Source organism: Hemiscyllium ocellatum, chromosome 1 (genome assembly GCF_020745735.1).
Source record: "Hemiscyllium ocellatum isolate sHemOce1 chromosome 1, sHemOce1.pat.X.cur, whole genome shotgun sequence".
In the NCBI taxonomy this organism is placed as follows: domain Eukaryota; kingdom Metazoa; phylum Chordata; class Chondrichthyes; order Orectolobiformes; family Hemiscylliidae; genus Hemiscyllium; species Hemiscyllium ocellatum.
In genome coordinates, this window is record NC_083401.1 from 105680001 (window position 1) to 105706026 (window position 26026).

The 26026-nt window shown below is 43.5% G+C and overlaps 1 protein-coding gene across 1 annotated transcript in view; it reads right to left on the reverse strand.

Moving 5' to 3' along the window:
• ube2kb (ubiquitin-conjugating enzyme E2Kb (UBC1 homolog, yeast)) overlaps positions 1–24790 on the reverse strand; it is a 96461-nt gene extending 71671 nt beyond the window's left edge. Inside the window, exons 1-2 of the mRNA XM_060824774.1 lie at positions 24629–24790; positions 4–97 (exon numbers count right to left, since the gene is read on the reverse strand). Of these exons, the coding sequence (XP_060680757.1) occupies positions 4–97; positions 24629–24691 (157 nt within the window). The 5' untranslated portion in view covers positions 24692–24790. The remainder of the gene's footprint in view (positions 1–3; positions 98–24628) is intronic.
• Positions 24791–26026: the final 1236 nt, after the last annotated feature.

Genomic DNA, 26026 nt, shown 5'->3' on the forward strand with positions numbered 1-26026 from the left:
TACCTTCATATGGTGTGTCAGGAGGCCCTGCAATCTCGCCCCTCAATTCTGTAAAGTTTTCATCTACGAGTTCTACTTTGATTTGATTTTTGCTAGTCTTAAAAACACAAAAAAAGATAAAAGTTAAAATTCCAAAACATTAATGAAAAAGCATGTTTTAATGACATTTTTCTTATTCTGTACTCATAAGATTTTTGTTTCAGTCACAGAAGGCCAGTAGCACACAGATCATGTTGATATAATCCAACTATTCATAAATAAGAAGAAAATGCAACAGGAGTTCAAAAACTAATTATATGAATAAACTGCCACATGTTTTTTAGACTTATTGATGGTTAACAAGGAAACACAGTTTCATCATTTTAGGGATTAGTCTTACTAAAATAATTGAGAAGCAACTTCAAACAAAAGTGTTTGGAAGTTGCATTATTTTGCACTAATGCTGTCCAGAGGTTCTATGAAGTTTTGGATTGTGATAAAGTAAGCTAAAAATAAAATGTCAGAAAACAGAAAATAAAACTACAATGTCAAGGGAAGGACAGCAAGGGGAACAAGAACAAGAAGAGAGGGGAGGAAAAGGATGTTGAGCTTGCCAATTTGAAATGCACAATTTATTCATACTCTAGGCACTCTGCCAGCAATCAATCCCCCAATTATGCTGAATTAGTAACCCCAGCTCTATAAGCCCAAATGCTGCACATTAACCTTTTGCACCACATCTTATCAAACACTTCTTGTAAATTCAAGTCTTATACTATTTTCCTTGACCTGCTAGTAGTTTTATCACAAAACTTTAAATGTGTTTTGTAAACATTAGGCTGATTTTTTAAATTAATCCATGGGAATGTGGATACCTCTAGCATAAAAGCATTTACTGGTCTTTCTTAATAGCCTATAGATGGTGGTGAGCACCTTTCTTGAAACCACTGCGATCCTTGAGACTCACTCACTGAGCTATTAGACACTAAGTTTAAGGATTTTGATCCAGTCACAGTGAAGGAATGATCATATAGTTCCAAGTCAGGATGGTGAGAGGCTTTGAGGGAAACTTGCAGACAATAGTGTTCCCACGCGTCTGCTACATTACCCTTCCAAGTGGTAGAGGTCACAGATTTGGAAGGTGTTGTTAAAAAGAGCCTTGGTGAATTTCTGCTGTGCATCTTGCAGATGGTACACTCAACTGCCATTGTGGGGCAGTGGCAAAGAAAGTTAACATTGACAGTGATGAGTAGGGTGCCAAATAAGCGGACTTATCCTGCTTTGTCCCACATCAAGTGTCGGTGGAGCCTCATCCATCCAGGCTAGTGGAAAGGATTCTATCATACTCCAGATTTGTGCATTGCAGACAGTGAACTGGTACATAGAAAACAAGGAGTTACTTGGCGCAGAACATTTACCTCTGACCTGCCTTTATCACAGCAGTATATATAAGACCAGTTCACATCAGTTTCAGACTTTGCTCCCAGTATGACTTCCTAATGTATTGTTAAAGGAGTCTTAACAATAGATTCTAAAACATCTTACGCACTGACTGGCATGAGGCACGAATAGGATATTAGAAACAAAAACAAATTACTGGTAAAGCTCAGGAGGACAGGCAGCATCTCTGGAGACGGAGCAGAGTTATTGCTTCAGGTCCAATGACCAGTCATCAGAACCTGTCTGGAAAAGGCTCACTGGATCTGAAACATCAACTCTGCTCTGTCTCCAGACATGATGCCAGTCATCCTGAGTTTTTCCAGGAATTTCTGTTTTTATTTCTATTTTCCAACATCTACAGCTCTTTTGGTTTTTAAGAGTAAGATACTATTTGGCCAAGTTGTTAGACATCATACATCCCATTTTAGCACCAATCAACACCTACAGCCTCAACTTCACATGAGAATGCCTCTATCGTTATTCCGGGCAAGGTGCTGCCTATAGAGAAGCATAGTACATAGAGTCAGAGAGTCAGAGTTTTTTCTTCTTTACAACAAGAGGCATGTGAGCCCATCATGTCCATCCCAGTCTTCAAATATTCATCACAAATGAAAGCAGAAATTGCTACAAAAGCTCAGGTCTAGCAGCATCTACGCAGAGAAAGTAGAGTTAACGTTTAGAGTCCAGTGACCTTTCCTCAGAACTGAGGGTCACTGGATCTGAAGCGTTAACTCGGATTTCTTTCCATAGATGCTATGAGACATGCTGAGCTTTTTCAGCAATTTCTGCATTCGAGCACCACAGTTATTTCAGTTTTTGAAGAAATAACAAAGAGGATTGTTAAGGGCAGAGCGGTGGACATGATCTATTTGACATCAGTAAGGAATTCGACAAAGTTCCTCTTTGTCTAATCCTCTTGGTAGACTGGTTACCAAAACTAAACCAGTTGGAATACAGGAAGAACTAGACATTAGGATACAAAACCGGTTTGAAGACAGAGGGTGGCTTTGGAGGGTTGCCTTTCAGACTGGAGGCCTGCGACCAGCAATGTGCCACAAGGATTGGTGCTGGGTCCACTGCCTCTAGTCATTTATATAAATAATTTCGATGAGAACATATGAGGTATAGCTACCAAGATTGCAGACGACACCAAAATTGCAGGTGTACTGGACATCAAAGAAGGTTACCTCAGAGTACAACAGGATCTTGATCAGATGGGCCAATGGACCAAGTGGCAGATGGAGTTTAATTTAAATAAATATGAGGTGCTGTATTTTGCAAAGACAAATCATGGCTGGATTTACACACTTAATAGTAAGGTCCTGGGGAGTGTTGCTGAACAAAGAGTCCTCAGAGCGCAGGTTCATAGTTCCTTGAAAGTGGAGTCGCAGGTAGATAGGATAGTGAAGGCGGCGTTTGGTATGCTTTCCGGTATTGATTAGAGCATGGAGTATAGCAGTTGGTAGGTCATGTTGCGGCTGTACAGGACATTGGTTAAGCCACTTTTGGAATATTGCATACAATTCTGGTCTCCCTCCTACCGGAAGGGTGTTGTGAAATTTGAAAGGGTTCAGAAAAGATTTACGAGGATGTTGCCAGGGTTGGATGGTTTGAGCTATAGGGAGAGGCTGAATAGGCTGGGGCTGTTGTTCCTGGTGTGTCAGAAGTTGAGGGTGACCTTATAGAGATGTATAAAATCATGAGGGGCACAGATATACTAAATAGACAAAGGTCTTTTCCCTGGGGTGGAGGAGTTCAGAACTAGAGGACATAGGTTATAGGTAAGGGGGTGGGGGAAGCTTACAAGGGACTTAAGAGGCAACTTTTTCACACAGAGGGTAGTGCATTTATGGAATGAGCTGCCAGAGGAAGTGGTGGAGGCTGAAGATTTAGAAGGCTTCCCAATGAGTATAAGGGTTTAAGACAGGAAGAGGGATATGGGCCAAGCACTGGCAAATGGGACTAGATTAGTAAGGATATCTGGTCAGCATGGATGGGTTGGACCAGAGGGTCTGAACCATGCTGTACATCTCTAATGACTCTAAATATCCATCTTTTCAAATCCCATTTTTGAGGTCTTGGCCTGTAGCCTTGTATGGTACGGTTCCTCAAAACGTTCACCTCCATCTGATCTTCAAAAAATTTAGGAAGATACTAAAATAATTTTCTGAAAGCTTTAGAAAATGTCAACTACTATTGGCATTTCCTCACTTTGCTTACAGGGGCACTAATCCTACAGTGATAGGAACAGAAGAAACTATCAAGTTTGATTTGGATTTGGAGGCCTTATTTACATAGTGGTTTGGAGAACAAAGTTAAACTCACAGAAGGAATTAGTTATGTGCACTTTGTAATGCCACAAAATAAGCAAATTGAGGAATTTTTTTTTAAACATTACAACAGAAGTAAGAAAACAAACAAGGCAACAAAAACAGACTCAAAAATATTTCCTCACTTGCCCCATGGTCAAAGATCCACATTTAATATTGTTTAGACAAATAAGGTCTACAGATCAATGTCAACCATCACTGGTACACTTTACTTACATTCTTAAACATTGCTGCAAGGCAAAGTAGTAGTGCTGAAACATAGTTCAAAGCAAAAACATGGGGGAGGAATGCAACCATGGGACCTTGCAAGGTTTTTTTCAATGTATTGTTCATAGACTACATCTAACACTTTAAACTAGCAAGTCACAACTCAACAACTTCAATGCACAGCATTAATGAAAACCAGGCATTTTTCTGATTATTTGACCTTGAGGATAACCTCATCTCTTCAAGAGATAGCATGCACTTACCAACTTATGAAAATTTCGAACAGTAATTAGCCTCTAGCCAACCTGGTGTGCTTATTCAACCGCATTTTGAACAGAAACAGAAACAGATTAGCAATTGAACATCACAACTGAGCTTTACACATCAGGGAGAAAAGATGGTAACAACAAATTAGGTAAAATTAAATCATTACTTATTAAACTGAGCCAATTGCACGATTACTTCTTGAGAAATTTTTGTACTGTTAAATATTGAAAATAATAACACAAGAACCTGTAAACTGCATTCGTAAAATGTATTTTCTTCTCCCATTATTTTTTCACAAGGTGTGGGCTGCACTGGTAAGACTGGCGTTTGTTGTTCATCCCTAATTGCCCTTGAGTCATAGGGCCATAGAGATATACAGCATGGAAACAGACCATTCGGACCAAACCATCCATGTCGACCAGATATTCCAACCCAATCTAGTCCCACCTGCCAGCACCCGCCCATATCCCTCCAAACCCTTTCTATTCACATACCCATCCAAATGCCTTTTAAATGTTGCAATTGCATCAGCCTCCACCACTTCCTCTGGCAGCTCATTCCATACACATACCACACTGAGTGAAAAGGTTGCCCCCCTTAGGTCCCTTTTATATCTTTCCCCTCTCGTCCTAAACCTATCCCTCTAGTTCTGGACTCCACAATCCCAGGGAAAAGACTTTGCCTATTCACCCTATCCATGCCCCTCATAATTTTGTAAACCTCTATAAGGTCACCCCTCAGCCTCCGACGCTGCAGGAAAACAGCTCCAGCCTATTCAGCCTCTCCCTATAACTCAACTTGTAAATCTTTTCTGAACCCTTTCAAGTTTCACAACATCTTTCTGATAGGAAGGAGACCAGAATTGCATGTAATATTCCAACAGTGGCCTAACTAATGTCTTGTACAGCTGCAACATGACTTCCCAACTCCTGTACTCAATACTCAGATCAATAAAGGAAAGCATACCAAACTCCTCCTTCACTATCCTATCTACAAGCGACTCCACTTTCAAGGAGCTATGAACCTGCACTCCAAGAACTCTTTGTTCAGGAACACTCCCTAGGATCTTATCATTACGTGTATAAGTCCTGCTAAGATTTGCTTTCCCAAAATGCAGCACCTTGCATTTATCTGAATTAAACTCCATCTGCCACTTCTCAGCCCATTGGCCCATCTGGTCCTGATCCTGTTGTAATCTGAGGTAACCCTCTTCACTGTCCACTACACCTCCAATTTTGGTGTCATCTGCAAACTTACGAACTATACCTCTTATGGTCACATCCAAATCATTTATGTAAATGACAAAAAGTAGAGGACACAACACCGATCCTTGTGGCACTCCACTGGGTCACCGGCCTTCAGTCTAAAAAACAATCCTCCACCACCACCCTCTGTCTTCTGCCTTTGAACCAGTTCTTATCCAAATGGCTAGTTCTCCCTGTATTCCATGAGATCTAACCTTGCTAACCAGTCTCCCATGGGGAACCTTGTGGAAATCTTACTGAAGTCCACATAAATCACATTTACTGCTCTGCCCTCATCAATCCTCTTTGTTACTTCCTCAAAAAAAAACTCAATCAAGTTTGAGACATGATTTCCCACGCACAAAGCCATGTTGACTATCCTGAATCAGTCCTTGTCTTTCCAAATACATGTACATCCTGTCCCTCAGGATTCCCTCCAACAACTTGCCCACCACCGAAGTCAGGCTCACTGGTCTATAGCTTCCTGGCTTGTCCTTAGCACCCTTCTTAAACAGTCTTCCAGCAACTCACCTGTGACAATCGATGATACAAATATCTCAGCAAAAGGCCCAGCAATCACATCTCTAGCTTCCCACAGAGTTTAGGGTACACCTGATCAGGTCCTGGGGATTTATCCACCTTTACCAGTTTCAAGACATTCAGCACTTCTCCTCTGTAATATGGACATTTTGCAAGATGTCACCATCTATTTCCCTACAGTCTATATCTTCGATATCCTTTTCCAAAGTAAACACTGATGCAAACTACTCATTTCATATCTCCCCCATTTTCTGCGGCTCCACACAAAGGCCTCCTTGCTGATCTTTGAGGGGCCCTATTCTCTCCCTAGTTACCCTTTTGTCCTTAATGTATTTGTAAAAACCCTTTGGGTTCTCCTTAATTCTATTTGCCAAAGCTATCTCATGTTCCCTTTTAACCTCCCGATTTCCCTCTTAAGTATACTCCTACTTCCTTTTTACTCTAAGGATTCACTCGATCTATCTTGTCTATACCTTACATGATTCCTTCTTTTTCTTAACCAAACCCTCAATTTCTTTGATCATCCAGCATTCCTGATACCTACCAGCCTTTCCTTTCACCCTGACAGGAATATACTTTCTCTGGATTCTCGTTATCTCATTTCTGAAGGCTTCCCATTTTCCAGCCGTCCCTCTACCTGCGAACATCTGCCCCTAATATGTACTGCTGAAATCCTTAAAGACATATCTGCCAAGACACTGAAGGAAACAACCAGCAGGAAAAACCTACACCATATATGCGTTTCTGATGCATTCATCAGCCAGTGAGTTGGTAGAAGTGACCACCTCATATCATCTTCATAAACACAACAAAGATGTGTAATAGAGCGATAGGGACCAAATGCAGGCAAATGGGACTGGACTAACTGAGGATACCTGGTCGGCATGGATGAGTTGGACCGAAGGGTCCGGTGCCTTTCTGTACATCTCCATGAGATGTGCAGAACTACTACAGCGCTGAATGGAACAGACTCAAATCTGAACTGCAACTCAAAGCTCTCGGTGCTTCATGGTTATTGACAGCAACAAAATTGCATTAAACCACCATCTGTAATCTCATGTCCTGCACTATCAGCAAGATGGAAGACCAACCTTGATTCAGGGAGGAATGAAAGACAGCATTCCAGCAGCACCCTGGCACATCTGAAACCGCAGTGTCAACTTTGTTAAGATATAATACATGATTTATTGGATGCCAAATAGAAGCCATAACAGATTAGAAGAGAGGCAGGTGATTCCACAACAAACATATTTTCAAAGCTGTGCAGCCCTGCTACATCTAGTCATTGAGTCAGAGATGTACAGCACGGAAATAGACCGCTCCTTGGATGCTGCCTGAACTGCTGTGCTCTTCCAGCACCACTAATCCAGAACCCCCCTTCAGTCCAACTCGTCCATGCTGACCAGATACCCGAATTAATCTAGTCCCATTTGCTAACACTTGAGAAAGGGTTGGGCACTCAGGACAAGGGAGGTAAGTTGTATGTGGAGTCAGAGAAAATGGGTAAGATCTTTAATGAGTACTTTGCGTCAGTATTCACCGAAATGATGGACATGACGTATGTTGAGATTAGGGATAGCTGTTTGATTACTATAAATCAAGGTGGCATAAGGAGGGAGAAAGTGTTGCATATTCTAAAAGGCATTAAAGGTGGACACACCCAAAGGTTCGTATGGAATCTATCACATGTTATTGAGGGAAGCAAGATGAAATAGCTGGGGCCTTAACAGATATCTCTGCAACATCCTTGAACACAGGTAAGGTCCTGGAGAACTGGAGAATTGCTAATGTTGTCCCCTTGTTCAAGGGTAGCAGGGATAATCCAGGCAATTATAGAACTGTGAGCCTGACATCAGTGGTAAGGAAGCTGGAGAAGATACTGAGGGATCTGATCTATTTATATTTGGAAGAAAATGGGCTTATCAGTGATGCGCAACATGGTTGTGTGCAGAAAGAACATGTCTTACCAAATTAATACAATTCTTAGAGGAATTGACAAATTTATTGATGAATGAAGGGCAGTAGATGTTATATACATGGACTTCAGAAAGGTCTTTGATAAGGTTCCCCATGGTAGGCTGATGGAGAAAGTGAATTTGTGTGGGGTCCAAAGTACGCTAGCTAGAGAACTGGCTGGGCAGCAGGAGACAGAGTAATAGTGGAAAGGAGTGTCTCAAAATGGAGAACTGTGACCAGTAGTGTTTCACAGGGATCCATGTTGGGACCACTGTTGTTTGTGATATACATAAATGATCTGGAGGATGGTACAGGAGATCTGATTAGCAAGTTTTCAGATGACACTAAGATTGGTGGAGTAGCAGATAATGAAGGGGAGTACAATCCGGGCAAATTATATGGTAAATGAAACAGTCCTGAGGAAAACTGATGGAGAGACCTGGGTGTTCAGGTCCATTGTGTAGGGAAGGTGGCAATGTAGGTCGATACAGCGGTCAAGGAGGCATTCGGCATGCTTTCCTTTATCGGATGGGGTATTGAGTATAAGAGTTGGCAGGTCATGCTACTGTTGCACAGGACTTTGGTCCTGCCACATTTGGAATACTGCGTATAGTTCTGGTCGCCACATTACCAAAAGAATGTGGTTGCTTTGGAGAGGGTGCAGAGGAGGTTCACCAGGATGTTGCCTGGTATGGCAGGCACTAGCTGTGAAGAGACGTTGAGTATATTAGGACTATTTTCGTTAGAAAGATGGAGGTTGAGGGGAGACCTGATGGAGGTCTACAAAATCATGGGAGGTATAGACAGCGTGGATTCCCCCAGAGTGGGGGACTCAATTAGTAGGGGCCATGAATTCAAAGTGAGAGGGGAAAAGTTTAATGGAGATATGCGTAGAAAGTTCTTTATACAGAGAGTAGTGGGTGTCTGGAACGCATTGCTAGTGGAGGTGGTAGAGACAGGCATGATAGCATCATTTAAGATGCATCAAGACAGATGGATGAATGGGCAGGGAGCAGAGAAATACAGATCCTTGGGAAGTAGGCGACAGGTTTTGATAGAGGATCTGATCAGCGCAGGCTTGGAGGGCCGAAGAGCCTATATTCCTGTGCTGTAATTTTGTTTGTTCTTGTTCTTTGTTTGCAAAAGCTATTTCAGAATAGGTGCAACATAGTAAAAACCAGAGTCTTCTTCCTTTGCTAGTCATTATCTCAGATCCAGGACATCTTTGATGCTATTATTCATTCACACAACAAGAGCATCACCCATCCCGAGTTGCCCAGAGGGCAGTTTAGAGCCAACCACGTTGCTGCGGGTCTGCAGTCACATGTAGGCTAGACTAGGTAAGGATGGCAATTTCCTTCTCCCAAGGGCATTAGTGAATCAGTTGAGCTTTTCTGACAATTGACAATGGTTTCATGGCCAGACTCTTAATTCTAGAAATCGTTTTAAAATTGAATTCAAATTTCACACCTGCCATGATAGGATTTGAACTTGGGTCCCCACAACATCTTTGATGCTTATTAGACAGGTCAACAAGGGGAGGTGCCATATTGGATTTGGTGCTGGAAACAAACTCAGCCAGGTGTTAGATTTGGAGGTAGGTGAGCATTTTGATGATGGCGATTATAATTCGGTTATGTTTACTTTAGTGACAAAAAGGGTTAAGTATAGGCTGCAGGGCAAGAGTTATAACTGGGGAAAAGGCAATTATGATGAGATTTGATAAGACTTAGAACGCATAGGATGGGGAAGGAAACTGCAGGGGATGGGCACAATTGAAATGTGGAGTTTATTCAAGCAACAGCTACTGTGTATCCTTGGTAAGTATGTACCTGTCAGGCAGGGAGAAAATGGTCAAGAGAGGGAGAGGTGGTTTACTAAAGAAATTGAAGCTCTTGTCAAGAGGAAGGCGGTGGCTTATGTGAGCATGAGGTGTGAAGGCTCAGTTACAGGGTGTGAGATTTTAAAGTTAGCCAGAAAAAAAATCTGAAGAGAGGGATAAGAAGAGGCAGGAGGTCACATGAGAAATTGTTAGTGGGTAGGATCAAGGAAAATCCTAAGGCCTCTATATCAGGAATAAAAATGACTGGAGTAAGATTAGGGCCATGTGGAATCTGAGGACATAGGGGAAACGCTTAATGAATATTTTTCATCAGTATTCATATTGGAAAAGGAAAATGTTAGTGAGAATATGGAGATACAGACTACAAGATTAGATGGGATTGAGGCTGACAAAGAGAAGATTTTAGCAATTTTGGAAGATCTGAAAATGGATAAGACCTCTGGGCCGGATGGGATTTATTCTCAGATTCTCTGAGAAGCCAGGAAGGAGATTACAGAGCCTTTAGTTTCGATCTTTATGTCATCATTATCGACAGTAGTGCCAGAAGACTGGAGGATAGCAAATGTTGTTCCCTTTTTTAAGAAGGGGAGTCGGAATAACCCTGGTAATTATAGGCCAGAGAGCCTTACTTCAGTTGTGGGTAAGGTGTTGGAAAAGGTTATAAGAGGTAGGATTTACAATCATCTGGAAAGGAATAATTTGATTGAGAATCGTCAACATGGTTTTATGAGGAGTAGGTTAGATTAACCTAACCTTGAGTTCTTCAAGGAGGTGACAAAACAAGTGGATGAAGGTAAAGTGGTTGATGTGGCGTATATGGACTTCAGCAAGGCATTTGATAAGGTTCCACACAGTAGGCTATTGCACAAAATATGGAGTTTTGGGATTGAAAGTGATTTAGTGGTTTGGATCAGAAATTTGCTAGCTGAAAGAAGACAGAGGTTGGTGGTCGATTGGAAGTGTTCATCCTGGAGCTGAGTTACTAGTGGTGAGCCGCAAGGATCTATTTTGGGGCCTCTGCTATTTGTCATTTTTATAAATGATCTGAATGTCAACGCAAAAGTTTGGGTTAGCAAATTTGCAGATGAACGAAGGTAGAAGAATTGTGGATAGTGCCGAAGGATGTTACAGAGGGACATAGATAAGATGCAGAGCTGGGCTGAGAAGTGGCAAATGGAGTTTAAAGCAGAAAAGTGTGAGGTAGTTCACTTCGGTAGTAGTCTTCGACTAAAAAGGGAGGTCTGCAGATGCTGGAGATCAGAGCTGAAAATGTGTTGCTGGTTAAAGCACAGCAGGTCAGGCAGCATCCAAGGAACAGGAAATTCGACGTTTCGGGCCAAAGCCCTTCATCAGGAATGAGGAGAGGGTGCCAGACAGGCTTAGATAAAAGGTAGGGAGGAGGGACTTGGGGGAGGGGTGATGGAGACGTGATAGGTGGAAGGAGGTCAAGGTGAGGGTGATAGGCCGGAGTGGGGTGGGGGCGGAGAGGTCAGGAAGAAGATTGCAGGTTAGGAGGGCGGTGCTGAGTTCAAGGGAATCGACTGAGACAAGGTGGGGGGAGGGGAAATGAGGAAACTGGAGAAATCCGAGTTCATCCCTTGTGGCTGGAGGGTTCCCAGGCGGAAGATGAGGTGCTCTTCCTCCAACCGTCGTGTTGTTATGTTCTGGCGATGGAGGAGTCCAAGGACCTGCATGTCTTCGGTGGAGTGGAAGGGAGAGTTAAAGTGTTGAGCTACGGGGTGGTTGGGTTGGTTGGTTCGGGCGTCCCAGAGGTGTTCCCTGAAGCGTTCTGCAAGTAGGCGGCCTGTCTCCCCAATATAGAGGAGGCCACATCGGGTGCAGCGGATGCAATAGATGATGTGTGTGGAGGTGCAGGTGAATTTGTGGCGGATATGGAAGGATCCCTTGGGGCCTTGGAGAGAAGTAAGGGAGGAGGTGTGGGCGCAAGTTTTGCATTTCCTACGGTTGCAGGGGAAGGTGCCGGGAGTGGAGGTTGGGTTGGTGGGGGGTGTGGACCTGACGAGGGAGTCACGAAGGGAGTGGTCTTTGTGGAACGCTGATAGGGGAGGGGAGGGAAATATATCCCTGGTGGTGGGGTCCATTTCCGCCAACTCCAAACGGACCCCACCACCAGGGATATATTTCCCTCCCCTCCCCTCCCCTCCCCTATCAGCGTTCCACAAAGACCACTCCCTTCGTGACTCCCTTGTCAGGTTCACACACCCCCACCAACCCAACCTCCACTCCCGGCACCTTCCCCTGCAACCGTAGGAAATGCAAAACTTGCGCCCACACCTCCTCCCTTACTTCTCTCCAAGGCCCCAAGGGATCCTTCCATATCCGCCACAAATTCACCTGCACCTCCACACACATCATCTATTGCATCCGCTGCACCCGATGTGGCCTCCTCTATATTGGGGAGACAGGCCGCCTACTTGCAGAACGCTTCAGGGAACACCTCTGGGACGCCCGTACCAACCAACCCAACCACCCCGTGGCTCAACACTTTAACTCTCCCTTCCACTCCACCGAAGACATGCAGGTCCTTGGACTCCTCCATCGCCAGAACATAACAACACGCCAGTTGGAGGAAGAGCGCCTCATCTTCCGCCTGGGAACCCTCCAGCCACAAGGGATGAACTCGGATTTCTCCAGTTTCCTCATTTCCCCTCCCCCTACTTTGTCTCAGTCAATTCCCTTGAACTCAGCACCGCCCTCCTAACCTGCAATCCTCTTCCTGACCTCTCCGCCCCCACCCCACTCCGGCCTATCACCCTCACCTTGACCTCCTTCCACCTATCACATCTCCATCGCCCCTCCCCAAGTCCCTCCTCCCTATCTTAGCCTGTCTGGCACCCTCTCCTCATTCCTGACGAAGGGCTCTGGCCCGAAACGTCGAATTTCCTGTTCCTTGGATGCTGCCTAACCTGCTGTGCTTTAACCAGCAACACATTTTCAGCACTTCGGTAGTAGTAACAGGAGTGCAGAGTACTGGGCCAATAGTAAAATTCTTGGCAGTGTAGATGAACAGGGAGATCTGTGTCATGCTGCATTAATCCCTGAAAGTTGCCACCCAAGTTGATAGGGTTGTTAAGGAGGCATATGGTGCATTGGCACTTATTGGTAGAGTGATTGAGTTTCAGAGCCACGAGGCCATGCTTCAACTGTACAAGACACTGGTGAGGCCGCACTTGGAGTATTGCGTGCAGTTCTGATCACCACATTATAGGAAGGATATGGAAGCTTTAGAAAGAGGTTCAAAGGAAATTTACTAGGATGTTGGCTGGTATGGAAGGAAGGTCTTATGAAGAAAGGCTGAGGGAACTGAGGCTGTTTTCGTTGGAGAGAAGGTTGAGAAGTAACTTAATCAATACAGCTAAGATAAACGGGTTAGATAGGTGGACAGTGAGAGCCTTCTTCCTCGGATGGTGAAGGCTAACACAAGGGGATATAGCTTTAAATTGAGGGGTGATAGAGTTAGGAAGATATATGGGGTAGTTTCTTCACTCAGTAGTAGGGATGTGGAACAGTAGTAGACTCGCCAACGTTAAGGGCATTTAAATTGGCATTGGACTTACATAAGGATAATAATGGAACAGTGTAGGACAGATGATCATCAGATTATTTTCATAGGTCGGTATAACAGAGGGCAGAAGGGCCTGTACTGCATGTTAGGTTCTATGTTCTATGAACATTACCTGGGTTTCTGGATTAACAGCCCAGCAATAATAAGTGATCACCTACCCAAGGTAGAGTCATAGGTTCAACCACCTTCAGCTGCTTTAATGACGTGCACTCCATTATAAGGTCAATTGCTGATATTTGCTGATGATTACACTATATTCAGATGGCCAAGTGATATGATTGCTAGATTATTAATCCAGAAACTCAGTTAATGCTCGGGGAACCCAGATTCAAAGCTCATCAGGACAGAAGATAGAATTTGAATTCAACATAAAATATCAGGAATCAAGAATCTACTGATAACCACAAAACCATTGTCAATTGTCAGAAAAACCTATCTGGTTCACTCTTGCCCTTCAAGGAAGAAAATCTACTAAAGAACAGGAACAAAGAAAATTTACAGCCCAGGTACAAGCCCTTTGGCCCACCAAGCCTAAGCCGATCCAAATCTACTGTATAAACCTATCAGCCAATTCTTAAGCATCTGTATCCCTCACCTACCCATGCATCTGTCCAGCCTCATCTTAAATGAATCTACTGTGCCTGCCTATATCACCTCTGCTGGCAATGTGTTCCAGACACTCACCACCCTCTGTAAAAGTATTTGCCACGTGTATCCCCCTTAAACTTTTCACCTTTCACCTTGAAAGCATGACCTCGTTACTGTATCCTTCACCCTGGGAAAGAGCTTATCTCTATCCACCCTGCTTATAAATGATTTTGTAGACGTCAATCAGGTTCCCCCCCCCGCCATCTCCTTTTTACTAATAAAAACAATTCTAGCCTATTCAACCTCTCTTCATAGCTAGTGCTTTCTATTCCAGGCAACATCCTTGTAAACCTTCTCTGCACCCTCTCCAAAGCGTCCACATCCTTTTGGTAATGTGGCGACCAGAACTGTACACAATATTCTAAATGCAACCAAACCAATGTCTTGTACAATTTTAACATAACCTACCAGCTCTTAAATTCAATACCCTGTCCGATGAAGGAAAGTATACTACATGCCTTCCTGACCACTCTATCCATTTGTGTAGCCACCTTCAGGGTACAATGGAACTGAATGCCCAGCTCTCTCTGCTCATCAACTTTTCCCAAGTCTCTTCCGTTTACAGTATAGTTCGCTCTAGAATTAGACTTCCCAAAATGCATCACCTCACATTTGCCTCGATTGAACTCCATCTGCCCAACTCTCCAGTCTGTCTATATTTTCCTGTATTCTTTGACAGTCCCCTATGCTTTCTGCTACTCCACCAATTTTGGTGTCATCTGCAAACTTGCTGACCATACCAACAGTGCCCTCTTCCAGAACATCTATGTATATTGCAACCAACAGTGGCCCCAGCACTGATCCCTGTGAAACACCACTAGTTACCTTTCTCCATTTCGAGAAACTCCCTTCAACTACTGTCTCCTGTTTATCCACCTAGCTAGAACACCCTACACACCATGTAACCGCATTTTCTCCATTAGTTTACCATGGGGAACCTTATCAAACGCCTTACTAAAGTCCATGTATATGATATCTACAGCCCCTCTTTCATTCATCAACTTGGACACTTCCTCAAAGGACTCTTTTAAGTTGTCGATGCACGATCTCCCCTGCACAAAACCATGTTACTTATCACTGATAAGCTCATTTCCCCCCCCAAATATAAATAGATTTTATCCCTCAGTACTCCTCCAGCAACTTTCCCACCACTGATGTCAGACTCACAGGTTTATAGAATATCCTACTACCCTTCTTGTACAGGGGGTCAACATGAGCAACCTTCCAGTCCCCCGGCACCTCACCTGTGTTTAAGAATGCCACAAAGATATCTGTCAGGGCCCCAGCTATTTCCTCTTTCGCCTCCCTCAGCAACCTGGATGGATACCATCTGGTCCTGGAAATCTGTCCACTTTAATAACCTCTAGCCTCCCCAACACACCTTCCCTACTCATGTCAACATGATCCAGAGTCATCAAACTTCTATCTCTAATCTCAACATTCATCATGTCCCTTTCCTCAGTCAACAGTGATGCAAAGTAATCATTCAGAATCTCTGCCATTAATTCAGGTTCGACACAGAGCCTTCCTTCCTTATCCTTTAGTGGACCAATCCTTTCTCTAGTTACTCGCTTGTTTCTTATATAAGCATAAAAAGCTTTGCAATTCTCCTTAATTCTGCTCGCAAAAGCTATTTCATGATCCCTTTTAGCCCACTTGATTCCTCATTTAAGATTGGCCCTACTCGCCCAAAATTCCTCCCGGGCCCGTTCTGTTCTTAGATGCATGAACCTTATGTAACTGTTCCTTTTTCCTCTTGGCTAGTTGTACGATTTCTCCGGTCATCCGTGACTCACGGATCTCCCCCTTCCTATCCTTTGCTTTCAACGGTACATGCTTATCCTGCACTACAATAGACTATAGGTGCAGGAGTAGGTCATTCTGCCCTTCGAGCCTGCACCACCATTCATTATGATCATGGCTGATCATCCTCAATCAGTATCCTGTTCCTGGATCAGTGGTGCTGGAAGAGCACAGCAGTTCAGGCAGCATTCAGGATGCTGCCTGAACTGCTATGGTCTTCCAGCAACACTGAGCCAGAATCTGGTTTCCAGCATCTGCAGTCATTGTTTTTACCTAGTATCCTATTCCTGCCTTATCTCCACAATCCTTGATTCCACTATCCTTGAGAGCTCTATCCAACTGTTTCTTAAACGAATCCAGAGACTGGGCCTCCACTGCCTTCTGGGGCAGAACATTCCACGCACCCACACTCTCTGGGTGAAGAAGTTTCTCCTCATCTCTGTCCTAAATAGCCTACCCCTTATTTTTAAGCTGTGTCAGAGGCTGAAAATGTGTTGCTGGAAAAGCGCAGCAGGTCAGGCAGCATCCAAGGAACAGGAGAATCGACATTTCGGGCATGAGCCCTTCTTCAGGAATGGATGCTGCCTGACCTGCTGCACTTTTCCAGCAACACATTTTCAGCTCTGATCTCCAGCATCTGCAGTCCTCACTTTCTCCTTTTAAGCTGTGTCCTCTGGTTCAAGACTCACCCATCAGCAGAAACATGTTTCCTGCCTCCAGCATGTCCAATCCTTTAATAATCTTATAAGTCTCAATCAGATCCCCTCTCTGTCTTCTAAACTCAAGGGTATACAAGCTCAGTCGCTCCAATCTTTCAACATAAGATAGCCCCACCATTCCAGGCATTGACCTCGTGAACCTACGCTGCACTCCCTCAATAGCCAGAATGTCTTTCCTCAAATTTGGAGACCAGAACTGCACACAATACTCCAGGTGCGGTCTCACCAGGGCCCTGTACAGCTGCAGAAGAACCTCTTTGCTTCTATACTCAATCCCTATTATGAAGGCCAGCATGCTATTAGCTTTCTTCACAACCTGCGATACTTGCATGCTTGCCTTCATTGACTGGTGTACAAGAACACCCAGATCTCTTTGTACTGCCCCTTTAACTAACTTGACTCCAGTTAGGTCGTAATCTGCCTTCCTGTTCTTGCCACCAAGGTGGATAACTATACATTATGTGGACTTCCCTTCAAATAGCTGTGTCCAACCCACATTTTCCAGCTCCTGCCCAATTTTGATATAATTGGCCTTGGGTCAGTTTAGTACTCATCCCTCAGGACCACTCATCTTTGTCAATGAGTATTCTAAAACTCTCAGAATTGTGGTCACTGTTCCCAAAGAAATCCCCCACCGCAACTTCTACCACCTGGCCTGGCTCATTCCCCAACACCAGGTCCAATATGGCGACTTCCCTCAGACTATTGACATCCTGCTTCAGAAAACTCTCCTGGATGCTTCTTACAAATTCTGCCCCATCCAGACCTCTGACACTAAGTGTATATCAGTCAATGTTGGCAAAGTTAAAATCTCCCATCACCACCACCCTGTTGCCTCTACATCTTTCCATAATCTGTTTACCTATTTGTTCTTCTACCTCACACTTACTGTTGCGAGGCCTGTAATACAGCCCCAATGTAACTGTACCCTTATTCTCAGTTCCACCCATAATACCTCACTACTCAAAAGCCCTCCATAATGTCCTCCTTTAGCACAACAGTGATATCATCCCTGACCAGCAATGAACTCCTCTCCCCATCTACTTCCCTCCCTGTCCTGCCTTAAGCATCTATATCCTGGAACATTTACTTTCCAATCATGCCCTGCCTTCAACCAAATCTCTGATCACAATAACATCATACTCCCAGGCACTAATCCAAGCTCTAAGTTCATTTACCCTCCTCATCTGGTCTAGTGAATAGGTGATTCCAGAGCCACAGCAACGTGACTGTTACCTGCCCTCTGAATGGCCTAGTAAGCTATTCAAATATATCAATCGTTCTAAAGGAAACTGGATATACCACCTGGAAGCAACTAGGTACCAGAAAGAACAAGAACAGCCCTGTCAACCCTGCAAAATCCTCCTTACCAAAATCTGGGGCTATTGTCAAAATTGGGAGAGCAGCCTCACAGATTCATCAAGCAACAGCCTGACATAGTAATACTTATCAAACTGACAGATAACGTCCCAGACACTATCACCATGCCTGGATATGTCCTGTCCCACTAGCAGGACAGTTTGTATACAAACAGGAGTTATCTCAGAGTCTTCAACACTGACTCTAGACCCCACGAAGTCTCTTGGCTTCAAGATAAACATGGGCAAGGAAACCACCTGCTGATTACCACATACCATCCTTCTTTTGCTGATGAATCAGTATTCCTCCATGTTGAACAATCCTTGGTGGGGGATTTCAATGTCCACCACCAAGAGTGGCTCGACAGCAGCACTGCTGATCAAACTAAAGGGCACAGCTGCAGGACTGGGTCTGTGCAAGGTGGTGAGGGGACAACAAGGGGGAAAAGAAAACCATGCTTGACCGCATACTAAACAATCTGTAGGCTGCAGATGCACCTGTTCATGACAGCATGGGAAAGAGTGACCATCGCATGGTAATTGTGGAGACCAAATTCCACCTTCACAATTGAGAATACCATCCATAATGCTGTGCGGTACAATCAATGTGTTAACTGGGACAAATTTTGGGCATATCTAGCAACTAAAAACTGGGCATCATGAAGAACTGGGGATTATCATAAGACCATAAGACATAGGAGTGGAAATAAGGCTATTCGGCCCATCGAGTCCACTCCGCCATTCAATCATGGCTGATGGGCATTTCAACTCCACTTACCCCATTCTCCCCGTAGCCCTTAATTCCTCATGACATCAAGAATCTATCAACCTCTGCCTCGAAGACATTTAGCGTCCCGGCCTCCATTGCACTCTACGGCAATGAATTCCACAGGCCCACCACACTCTCTCTCTCTCAAATTAGCAATGGTGCACTGACAATATGTAATTGAATAACTGCAAATGTATATACCACGAACACACTGTATTCTCTATATTGTCTTTGATTTGTATTCCAGCACAACCTGCCACCTCATAGCCCAGCATATCCCCACTCAATATAAGGGATCAACCCTGGTTCAATGATGAGCAAAATAAGGTGTAGCAGGAGCAGGACCAGGCATACCTAAAAATGAGATGTCAACCTGAAACAGCTAAACAGAACTAATAGCTTGCTAAATAGCAAGTGATATGCAGAATGAAACAATCTCAAATACAACCAATCAGATCTAAACTCTGCAGTCTTGCCACATTCAAATCAGGAATGGTGTTGGACGATTAAACAACTCGCTGGAGGAGGTAGCTCCTCAAATTTCTCCATCCTTAATAATGGAAGAGCACAAAACATTAGTGCAAAAGGCAAGGCTAAAGCATTTGCAGCAATCTTCAGCAAGAAATGACAAGCAAATGATCCATTGCAGCCTCCTCCAGCAGTCCATAACATTACAAATACCAATCGTCAGCCAATTCAATTCACTCCACTTGACATCAAGGAAAGGGCTGAAGGCACTGGGTACTGCAAAGGCTATGGGTGCTGACAATATTCTGCAATAGTACTGAAGAATTGTGCTCCGGAATTTTTGGAATAGTGTACAGTTCTGCTTTCCCTGCTACAGAAAGGACATTCTTAAATTAGTGAGGGCTCAGAAAATATGTACCAGGATGTTACCAGGGTTGCAGAATTTGAGTTATAGGGAAAGGCTGGATAGGCCAGAATGGTTTTCACTGAAACATTGGAAGTTGAAGGGTGACCTCAGATTTATAAAATCATGAGGAGCATAGTTAAGGTGAACAGCAAAGATCTTTTTTCTAGGGTGGAAAAGCTCGAAACTAGGGGGCACATCTTTAAGGTGAGAGGAGATAGATTTAAAAGGGACTTGTGGGGTAAGTTTTCCACAGAGTGGTTCATATGTGGAATGAACTGCCAGAGGAAGTAGAAGATGCAGGTACAGTTACAACATTTAAAAGACATTTGGTAAGTATATGAATTGGAAAGGTTTAGAGGGATATGGGCCAAACACTGGCAAGTGGGATTGATTTAGTTTTGGAAACTTTGTGGCTTTGACAGGTTGGACCAAAGGGTCAGTTTCCATGCTGACAGCTATGACTTACCAGTTGCCTAGCCAATCTGTTCCAGTATAACTACAATACTGGCATCTACTCAATATGGAAAATTGCCCAGGTATGTCTTCAACACACAAAATCAGACAAATCCAACCCAGCCAATTACCACCCCATCAGTTTCCTCTTGATCATCAGTAAAGTGATGGAAGCTGTCAACAACAGTGCTATCAAGCAGTACCTGCTCAGTGATGCCCAGTTTTAGTTCCGCCAGGCCACTTCACTCCAGACCTCATTTCAGTCTTGATTCAAACATGGGCAAAAGAACCGAATTCCAGAGATAAGAGCGACAGCCTTTGACAGCAAGACTGCATTTGACTGAGTGTGCATCCAATAGCCCTAGCAAAACTGGAGTCAATGGGTATCACTGGCTAGTCAATCATAGTACATTAGAAAAGGGGTGTAGTTGTAGGTCAGTCATCTCAGCTCCAGGATATCTCTGGAGTTCCTTAGAATTGAACTACCTTTCTCTCCTTAATATTCAATGATGTTACAATTACTGAATGCCGCACTATCAACATCCTTCGGGTTACATTAACCAGAAACTCAACTGAACTCACACATAAATATGTTGGCTGCAAGAGCAGGTCAGAGGCAAGGAACATTGTAGCACATAACTCACCTCCTGACTTCCCAAAGCCTATCCACCAGCTAGAAGGACAAGTCAGCAGTGTAATGGAATACTCCCCCTTACCTGGATGGGCACAACTCCAACAAGTTGATTGAGTTTTTTGAAGAAGTGATAAAGACAACTGATGAAGCCAGCGTGGTAGACATTGCCAATATAGGCTTCAGCAAGGCATTTGCCAAGGTTACGCATGATAGACTGGTTAGCAAGGTCAGATCACATGGAATCCAGAGGATGCTCGCCAACTGGATACAAAATTGGCTTGAAGGTAAGAGACAGAGGGTGGTGGTGAAGGGCTGTTTTCAGACCGGAGGCTTGTGCCGAGTAATGTTTCATAAGGATCAATGACGGGTCCACTGCTTGTCATTAGTATGAATGATTTGTATGTGAACGTAGGGAAGTAAGGTTAGTAAGTTTGCAGATGACACCAAAATAGGTGTAGTGGACAGCTGAGGTTATCTCAGTGTACAATGGGATCTTGATCAGATGGGATAAAGGGCAGGGGAGCGGAGGATAAAGTTTAATTTAGACAAATGTGAGGTGCTGCATTTTGATAAGGCAAATCAGAGCAGGACTTATACAATTGATACTAGGGCCCTGGGGTGTTGCCAAACAAAGAGACCTTGGAGTACAGGTATGTAGTCTCTGAGGTAGATAGGTTGGTGAAGGCATTTGGTACATTTTCTTTTATTGGTCAGTGCATTGCGTTTTGGAGTTGGGAGGTCATGTTTCAGCCGTGCACGACATTGGTTTGCCTAATTCTGGAATTCAATCTAGTCTCCGAGCAGTAGAAAAGATGTTGTGAAACTTGAAAAGGTTCAGAAAAAGATTTAAAAGAATGTTGCCAGGATTGGGCGGTTTGAGCTACCGGAAGAGACTGAATAGGCTGCTATTTTCCCTGGAGGGTCAGAGGCTGAGGGGTAACCTTCTAGAAGTTTATAAAAAGCTATGTGGGGCACGAATATGTTAAATAGCCAAGGTATTTTCCCCAGGCGAGTCCAAAACTAGAGGGCATACTTTTAAACTGAGATGGGAAAGATATAAAAACAGGGCCCTTTAAGGTCAACGTTTTCCATGAAAAAAGTGGTACATGTATGGAATGAGCTGCCAGAGGGGGTGGATATTGGTACAATAACATTTGAAAGGCATCTGGATGGGTACTCACATAGGAAGGTTTGAGGGAGTTTCAGGCCAAATGCTGGCAAATGGGATTAGATCAGTTTACGATATCTGGTCGACATGGATAAGTTGGCCTGAAGAGTTTATTTCTGTGTGATTGTACGAGATGGGCCAACTGACCAAAGAGTGGTAGATACGAATTTAATTTAGAAAATGTGAGGTGTTGCACTTTGGTAAGGACTTATACAATTAATAGTAGGACTCTGGGGAATGTTATTAAACAGAGACCTAGGTGTGTGGGTGCATAAATGTTGACAAGTGGGACAAAATCAATTTGTATGGAATCAATTCGATGGAACACCATCGAAAGCAAAACAACCCTCTTGCTTAGCACCACATCCACAAATATTTACTCCATCCATCCATGCAGTAGAAGCTGTGTACTCTCTAGAAGATGCACTGCAGAAATTCACCTAACTCCTCAGCACAACCCACAACCACTATTTCTTAGAAGGACAAAGGCAAAATATCTATTGGAACACCATCACCTCCAATTCCTATATTCCTGTAATAATTTTAAAAAATCAAAACTCATCCCAAGTACTATCTGCTCAAATCCAGTCAACACAATTATTTTCCCAAAAGGTTACTCTTAATCATCAGCACCAATGATGGAAAGATATTACTGACAGTGGTAGAAGATGACTTACTCAGCAATAAGCTGCTCACCAATGTTTAGTTGGGATTCTGCTCCAGACATCATTAGTCTTGGCCAAAACATTTGGAAAAAGAACAGAATTTCAGATGCAAGGCAAGTGGTTGTCAAATACCGCCTTTATCTCCAAGGCAGAGTGGGGCATGAATGAGGTGCTGCAAAACTGAACTCAATGACATTCCAGGGAACACACTCTCCATATGCTGGAGTCATACCTAGCATACAGAAGATTTGGGGGGGGGGGGGGAGTAAAATCAGTCATCCCTAAATATTTTCAGCAGTTTCATCACCAACATTCCTCAATTAAAACAGGTCAGAAATTGGAAGTTCTCTGATCAGCACCCTTTGTTATTTCTCAGATATAGTCACAGCCATGCCTTCATACAGGCAGACCTGGGTAAATTCAGGCATAAATGGAAAATAACAATAATATCACAAATACTAGTAAACTATGACTTCCAAACAGAATCTAACCATCTCAAGGTTTAATGGCATTGCCACAGGGAGATCATGTTGGAGCTGCATAAAAGTTTGGTTAGACCACAACTAGAGCATCATATGCAGTTCAAGTCACTACACAATAGGAAGAAAGTGATTACAGTGGAGGGTGCGGAGAAGATTCACTAGGATGTTGCCAAGATTGAAGTATTTCAGCTATACAGAAAAGCTGAATAATGTGAAGTTGTTTTCTTTTGAACACAAAGTAAGATGGAATCTAATAGAGGTATATAGGGTTATGAAGGGCATGAACATGGTGACTAAAAGCAGCTGTTCGCATTAGTTGAAAAGTCAATAACAAGGGGACATAATTTTAAGGTGAAAGACAAGAGGGAATTTGAGGAAAATAGTTTCTATCCAGAGGACTGAGCGGGTCAATAATACATTAAATTATTTTATTACTGACGAACTGACTGCAGCACTAATTTTAATGTAGCAATACCATATTTGTATACCTATGTTAAAAAGTACTTGCAAAATCTGTTCACAATAGGTTTGGACTGAGCATTTTTGAACTGCACATAGTTTTCTGAAAGAATTTTACTTTTGAACAATGAAAGGTTTTACAGTTAGCATTTGTATTCCAAAAGGATAAAACAATTGATCAATGTTTTATGCCTGATGAACAAGTGCAATCTTCAGAAAGATGACCTGTCAGCTGGAACCTAACCATATGCAGACAACTAATATTTGACCAACTCAGCGAGTAAGGCAATTTAAAATCATAACATTATACATTTTATACAGCCATTTAGCTTAATGTTATCACAGATCCTACATTCCCTTTTCTGTCAAAAACAAAGGTGGATATGATACAGCAAATGTAAATCTGAAATCAAAAAACATGCTAACACAGCAAAATAACCAAATGTCAATTGTGGAAACTGGATATCACCGAACCAAACGATATCATCCGATACCAAGACAAAGTTAAAAATCACACAACACCAAGTTATAGTCCAACAGGTTTAATTGGAAGCACACTAGCTTTCGGAGCGACGCTCCTTCATCAGGTGATTGTGAGCGTCGCTCCGAAAGCTAGTGTGCTTCCAATTAAACCTGTTGGACTATAACCTGGTGTTGTGTGATTTTTAAACTTTGTACACCTCAGTCCAACACCAGCATCTCCAAATCATGGATACCAACACAGTTCTAAACAAAGAAGAGTACAAGAATAAACCTTAGCAATAACATGAAATAAAATTGTACATCTCAATTCCATCCAACACGAACTCAGCCGCACAAAACGTACCCCTATACAACATCCATGTGGAGGTAGGTGCCTCACGGTGGTGGAAGAATGTTACACGCCTACAAGCCTAGCAACAACCTGAATGCTCAAGGTATCACCCAGACTTCCCAAAATCCGGCATCACAAGCGCTTCACATCAACCACGCCATTGCCACGACATTGATAAATGGCAGATTCGACATTAAAAAAAATACTTATAGTAAACCCCGCAACCGCTCCCTGGACTTTCCCGAAACCGCCTCTGGCGCCTGTCCATCACCCGGTCCCGTGTCCATCACCATGTAACTCCCCGGACTCTCCTCTCCCGTCGGCAGCCAATCAACCAACGAGAGAAGGCATAAACAGATTAGAAGAGATAAGGTTGGGAGCGACTCTTACCTCTTCGCTCTTCAAGACCTCCTTAAACTCTCGTTTAATTCGCTGCACTGCGATATTGGCCATTTCGCGACGCGCTGCTCGGCCTCGGCTCAGCCTTCCTTACAACATCAGACTATCAGCACGGCCAAAATGGCGGCGCTTCCGCGCAGGCGCACTCCAACCGCTCTGGCGGGCGAATGGGGTCGGCGAAAAGCGCGAGCGGGTGGTGGTGACGGGCTCGCGGCTCAGCCGCTGACTGGCGAACGTTGGAACGGTGTGGACCTGCTCGGCTGTAATCTTCATTGAGTACACTGAGGCTGTCAGTGCTCCTGCCCCGTGTACACCTGGACAGGGCCAAACCTTACTCCTCACACGCGTCAAATGACATCCCCTGCAAGCCTACTTGTCATAATACTCACCCACTTATTCCCCCGACCTGTTGGCGTATTATTGCGGCTCACTGAGGAGGATATGTTACGTCTCTTGTGAGGGGGCCATATGCATTAACTCACGTCCATCTTTGCAACCCCCCCTCCATCCGAACTTCCCGGCCTCACTCTTGTCTCAAGGCGTTTGTGAAAAGAAAGTAGTTTGTTCATGACGATTTTCTGCTGGGAAGTAACATCCTTTCATGTCCCATATATTCTGGATTGTAAACTCAGTTTAATTGGTGTATGAATTCTTCAGGTGTGGATTTTTGCATTTGGAAAAATTAAGAGAAATATGTCAACGTTTATATTAACATTGTTCAAAAAGGATTATTTCACCAGAACTGGAAATTGACCAATATCGTAGCAGGGAGTTCTATTAAGGGAGACTATGAACTATTACAGAGGGGGCTAAGTAACGTAAATAGAAAGATGTGTGCGGATGGTTATGAATCTGAAAAGAGCAAGCTAATTAGAAAAGATAGACAAGAGCAAGCCAAAGAAAGAAGTAGGTCTGAAGTATTAATCTGCATTTATTTCAATACAAGAGGTCTTGCAAGAGCTCAGCATGTTTGGGAACATGGGATCAAGACGTCATAGCTATTAAAGAAAATTGGCTGAGGTATGGACAGGACTTGAGGCTCAATGTACCAGGTTTTAGATGTTATAAGAAGGATAGAATGGGAGGCAAGAGAGGAGGAGGGATGGTGTTTTTGATTAAGGAAAACATTACTGCTGTATCTAGAGAGGATATTTCTGAAAAATCATCCGATGAAAGTATATGGGTCGAAATTAGAAATAAAAAAAAGATCATGGAGAGGGATCTCAGATGTAAGAATAATGAGGTTGTAAAAGTAAGGGATTTTAATTTTACAAACGTTGACTGGGACTACCATAATTTCATTACAATCCCAACAGTGTGGAAGCAGGCTGTTTGGCCTATCAACTCCACACTGACCTTCAGATGAACATCCCACACAGACTCCAATCC